Source organism: Athene noctua, chromosome 5 (genome assembly GCF_965140245.1).
Source record: "Athene noctua chromosome 5, bAthNoc1.hap1.1, whole genome shotgun sequence".
Lineage (NCBI taxonomy): Eukaryota > Metazoa > Chordata > Aves > Strigiformes > Strigidae > Athene > Athene noctua.
This window is the reverse complement of record NC_134041.1, coordinates 20,054,089-20,059,937: the sequence shown is the minus strand read 5'-3', so window position 1 is coordinate 20,059,937 and position 5,849 is coordinate 20,054,089. Positions and strand designations below refer to the sequence as shown.

The window sequence follows — 5,849 nt, the reverse complement described above, 5'->3', positions numbered from 1 at the left end:
TGTAGAAGATCCTGTCTCATTTATTATGCTACCATTCTTAAAGATCAGATATCACAAAAATTATTCCCAAATCAGCATCACCTTTGCCTGTGTTAAGGGTAACATAGAACTGTTGTCTGCTGCAGTTTGGGTTCTGTCTTTCCATGTGATTTAATCTAACAACCTTGTAAAAATCTCCTGGGAGTGAGTGACAGTGACTTAACAAGAAAGGAATGTAGCTCCTTGAAAGCGGAGCTCACTTCCCCTCTACATCACTGTGAGGTTATGACCAGAGATGCTTAGCTGTTCACCAAATCCCTGCCCTCTTCTCAAGGCAAATGAGAAAGTGCACATATTTAACACTGCCTCTGCTTCAGCCTATAGCCTTCAAACCATCACTTTGAGAACTCCAAACACCCTTGCTTTAGAGTATGTAAAGAAATATCCCAGTCTTTGGGCCTGCTGATCTGCAATCTGAGTTCTTTAGTTACCAAGAGCAGAGCTTTGTTCTTAAATGGAAAATGCTTTCCTCCTCACCATGCAATGCAGACAGGCTGTACTAATTTACCTGGGATGTCTTTAACAGGAGGAAAAAAAAAGAGCGTGTTGTCAGTAGGGGCCACTGTTGCTGATCCCAACTTCTGTAAAAAAACTAAAGGTATCTTAAAAGTGCAGATTAAACTTACTTACATTAACATATGTTTTATACTTGCAAGTTCTGGACTTGTGAAGGATTCTTCCCTCAAGGCTAGAAATTATTTGTGCTTTGCTCCATTAGTTTCTGTTATCTTTGGGTGTGATGTGCTGACGTGACTTTCAACTAAGCTATCTGTTGAATAAGTCTTAAGCTTATTTATTTCACAGAATTTAAATTTGAAAGGACCTCTGGAGGTCACTTGTCTAAGCCCTGCATCCGAGGCAAAGAATTATTACTAAGATGTCTGCTAAGACCTGCTTTTGCTGAACTATACTATGCTGCTCCCCTTCAAAATAATAGTATTTAACAATCTAGCACAAAGGTATTGAATGCTGACAAACAGTGCTATGATCAACAACAAAAGTTTTGTTGCTTTCATGGTTTGGAATAAAAGCAGGGTCTCTTTTTGAAAGCCTGAACCATGCCCTCCTGCTCTTTCTGAATCCAAAGCTTAAACTTTAAGCTGCTTGCACACATTTATTATGTGTGTACTTGAGCAGAGGAAACAAAACAACACACAAACTGTTCTTAGTATGCCTCTTTCATCCACAAAGGTATCCAGTGGAATCATAATTGCCTTAAGTGAGAGTTTGAAGTAGACATCAAGCAAGACCAAAAGCAAACTGCCTTGCTTAAAACAATAAGCTGTAATACTTAGCTCTTTCCTGCTATACAGACACCAGTAGTCCCCATCTCCTGTTTTTAAGGAATATAGTTATAAAAGTACCTTTCACTCTTCTGAATCCAGTCTTCCATAGCTGCAGGAAAGAAGAGTCTACACAGTATTGGATTGCTTTACAGGGCAGATGTTGAAATACCAGAAGTGGCTCAGACAAGCATCAGAACCTGAAGTAGTGCTACGTACTGACATGAGTTGTGCCTACCCCCAACACCTCCTTCCAGCCTGCTTTATATCTGCCTGACCACACTAACCTGCAGGGGAAGACAGCAACGAGAAAGGAGGGCTAAATAGCATCAGCTTGTGCTATTATTGTGCTTGTTTATCCCTCTAACTCAGGTGAGGACTCCTGCCACACAGGAATGTGCTACACTTGGAGATTGTTGACACAATTGCTAGTGGAATGTCTGTAAGATTTGAAAGACCTGTGTTGCACCTGAAAGCTATAAAACTATGCATTGTGTACAAAATTTAATTAAAAGGTATACATTTGGAACTCTTGTAAAAAATATACATGATTCTCAAAACATACTATCACAGCTGTAATTGGACTATGGGCAGTACAGCAGTGCTTAAATAAAACACTCAAATACTGCTTAATTGGGATTTTTCAGTACCTTCCTTCCGTGTCTAAAAGTCCTTTCTCCACCCAGGAACTGCAGTGAAGGCAATGGCACTGCATTGTAGTTGCAGTCAACAGAATAACAGAATTGTTGAGATTGGAAGGGACCACTGGAGGTCATCTAGCAACTGTCAGAAAATGAGGACATACTTATATAAAAATGTCCCTCCCTCTCTTCCACCAGAGAGTTCCTGACTCAGGGACTAAAACATGCAGTGTGAGTATCAAATACAAACAGGACAAAAAACAATGTGTAATAAGAATTCTTTTAGCTTCCCAGCAAACCTGCTATGCTTTGTAAATTGGTAAACATAATTTTTACATTGTGGAGACACTACTACTTGGAAGTAATCTTACTGGAACCTGTGGCAGAGGAGAAGTTTTGCCCATCTAAGTACCAGTACCTGCACACTTTCTCATGGTTATAGAGCTACTGCTTATTCAGCGTGATTTTCAGTTCCCACAGCATCCACAAGCCAAGCACCAGAAGTACTTAAGTGTACAGCTGTAAATAAGAGGCAGTGACGAGCAGTCAGTAGATGATCAGCTTCACCTGCCAGACAGAAAGTAATTAATCTATTTCTTTCCTCTTTTCATCATCTATCCCATATTCCTCAGCTTCTTGAAGTGGCTTATATTGAAGTAGACAAAGTTAATTAAATGAATAAAAAGCAAGTACTTCTTAGCATTACCTAGCAGATAACTAGTTGCCTTTCAACAGCAGGAGATCAGATACACTATTTAGCTGAAACAGATTCATCCTTCAGGCCACCACTGAGCTTTTTCTGTATGTCACTTCCAAATTGTGACTAATCAAAGGTTTATCAATCTATCCATTATGGCAGCTTATGAGTCACTTACCTGCAGTAATGTCTCATTTCCTATACTGATGTGTACTTTAGTGAAATCCCTGGCTGGAGTCATCTTGCCACCTCAAAATCTCTCCTCAAACAAAATGTTAAAGGAGCTTTTCAACCAAGAGAGTAAAATCATGTACCCCTGAGTAAAATCTAAAAGTACCTCATACTCGGAACGAGGGGAAGCCCATGGAAGTGTATCATAACCAGGGTCCAGGTATAAAGTTTAAACAAACTTCGAAATCGCTCACAAGAAAATGCCGACAGACTGTTACCAAGTTATTTTTTAAGGAGTGTCTTATGTCCCTCTTCTGACTAGAGCCATGACAGTTTCTTCACTACGTTCCTCCATGATATTTTATGTTTCACACCCATATTACAGCTAACGTTTCTATAAAATACTATTTATAACATCCTTTTATCTCATTCCTGTCCAGCCACTGCTCATCTGCTACTTCGTCAAGCTTGAAATCCAGATATAATTTTTTCTGCTTCCTTTGTCTTTTCAATTGCAAAGGGAAGGTACTTGCTTATTTTTATTTACAAAAAAAGGACTATTCCACATCTGCACTTTGGAAAGGAGCCAGGGGAAAGTTTTTAATACTAACTTTGTTACTTTTTGGTAAAAAACATTCCCCAAAGAGTACAATTAAAAGAAAGACACCTTCCTCATAACCATTAATTATCTTGACTACAGAAAATTTCTCTCAATGTAATTTCTATCAGTGAGCTCACTACTGTTCCTGAACTGGTTGCACTGCCTGTTCAGATATACAGAATAAATCAGGAAACAATCATCTCAGAGTGCCTCCTCTACAAATGTTTGTTTACTGATCCAGGGATGACTGGCCCGGTGTTCTCAGAGAAGGACGAAAAAAAACCCCTGACACACCAAAAAGCTAAAAAGGACAGCTCAGTGACCTTGTTGACTTAGTATTTTCAGTCTGACAACAAAGAAATTTAGAGTTTGTTTATTGATAACTTTCGGACCATTGTAACAAGTATATTAATAAAAATCAGATGTGCTGACACACAAAATACATTATTCATACAAACAGATGTGCGTCATTTTACCAGTGCAGAAGGTACAACAGAATACTCTGTCCTGGGGTATTGGTAACCTTTTTTTTTTTTTTTTCTATGACTGTTTTTGCTATTGCTGGTCTGCCTTCATACTTCCTGGTGCAATTCACATTCAGGTCTACAAAGAGAAAAAAAAAAAAGAGTCAAATAATGTGCAACACTAATCCTGTTACTGCATTTAAATGTCGTAAGAGTAAGCTGGGAAAATAAGGTTCTTTCGTGTCTCAAATCCACAATCCTCTCCGGGGAATAACCCTGCCCCACCCCCAGTTTCTGTGCTCAACAAAAAATTACTGAAGAATGCGGTAACAGACCCAATCAACAAAAAAAAATCGAGTACAACTATCCCTCACTGCAGCAATAAACTGAAGTAAGTGGTGCTCTGCCTAGAGCAGAACACCCACAAGATTGCATGAGAGTTTGCTAAAGACTGATACCTCTTGAAAGCAGATGAAGAAAAATCACCATCTGTTACACTCATGTAAGAAGTAGCTAGAGGGACACCAGACACTAGTAGTGTCCAGCACACATAGGTGCTGAGTAGCCGTTGCTGCAGATTCTTTCTGCGGCAGCCTAGGTTTTGCCCCCCTCAATGCTGGGGGAAAAATCAGCTCGGATCTGAACTTGCTGGGGCAGCTTCTCAAGTTGGGCCATTTGCAATATTTTTTCAGATGTCAGTGAGCGTTTACTCAGGACTTTCCCAAGCCTGGGTGTGGGGGAACACTCCCTTCTGGCATCTCAGCTTTTTTTACCCCAGTGTAAAACAGAGTAAATAAATATATACACTGATAGAAAAGAAAGAAAAAGGGTGGGGGTGGAGAGGGAAGGCCTCTAAGCTCTGGTCTTACAGATCTGGAACTTCAGCAGTTCCAACATGAAATCTAGCAGCCTACTTTTGACTTTCCTAGAGCAGACATGTGAAGGACCATCTGAACAGGATTTATCTCCTATCTCCCTGCCATTGTCCAATCTTTCTCTTCCTTTGCTGGGCACATTGGGGAATGGGGAGAAAGATGAAAACAAATATTTGATCCATCCATTTAGCATCAGCAGAGGGTTTCCTGAGAAGGGAAAGGAATAGAAGGAAAAACAGGATACCAAGTACAGCATGTTGGTTGCTGTGAAACATCAGGAGCTACATGACATAGCCTACATCCATTCTTCTTGCGGCGTAAAGGCAAACACATTAGCTGGCAGATAAATACATATCTCACAGTCCTATCTCACCATAGGTTGGAGCTCTGTCCCATCTTCGTTGTCCTGGAAAGGTCTCATGCTTCTGTGGTTTTGCCCTTCTGTTAACTTGTTACTCTGACTCACAAAAGTCTACAAGCAAGAACCAGGGTGAGATCATTTGGGAATGCAAACCATTATGTAAATAAAAATACCTGCTAAAGGAAGACAGTTAGCCCTGGGCTAAGAAACTGTAGCTGGTTCCTACTGGATGACACTGAGTGATACCGGGAGGGACTCTGCAGAGGCAGCAAGGGTGATGAATGCAACTGAGAAGGATGAATCAAGACTCTCTGTTACATCCCCTACTACAGGAATGAAGACTCTGGCTGGCTGAAATCCCTCACCCAGCTCTCCACCCACTACTGCGTATTGTCCTGAGGGCCAGGGAGCCTCCCTTCCACCCCCAGATGTTTGTAACATAGACGTCTCACATCACATGCCTTCATGTGTTGGAAAACTCCAAGTTCTTGCCTACATAAGAAAACTTACTCTTTATCAGGCAATGAGGAGGAGTTTGGATGTGCTGCCCCCAGTTTTTCCATACAAGGTTATACAGTCTGCCCTGCTTAGAAGACTCCTTTACCCCTGTGGGAAGTCCTCTCTTCACTGGAAGACCTAGGGCATGGCTAATTACAAGGAATTAAGGCCAGTGTTAAAGAGAAACTACCACAAAGTTTGGAAGTGGCCTGTTTGTTT

General features: G+C 40.8%; 1 protein-coding gene across 4 annotated transcripts in view; it reads right to left on the bottom strand.

Moving 5' to 3' along the window:
- Positions 1-3,941: 3,941 nt before the first annotated feature.
- SLC44A3 (solute carrier family 44 member 3) overlaps positions 3,942-5,849 on the bottom strand; it is a 41,523-nt gene continuing 39,615 nt past the window's right edge. For 3 of the 4 annotated variants that reach the window (XM_074906609.1, XM_074906608.1, XM_074906607.1), the window contains 2 exons: positions 5,145-5,243; positions 3,942-4,035 (listed from right to left, as the gene is read on the bottom strand). In XM_074906609.1, coding sequence (XP_074762710.1) covers positions 4,030-4,035; positions 5,145-5,243 — 105 coding nt within the window. In that variant the 3' untranslated portion in view covers positions 3,942-4,029. Of the gene's footprint in view, positions 4,036-5,135; positions 5,244-5,849 lie in introns of those variants that run through there. The other variant, XM_074906605.1, reaches the window with a different exon arrangement.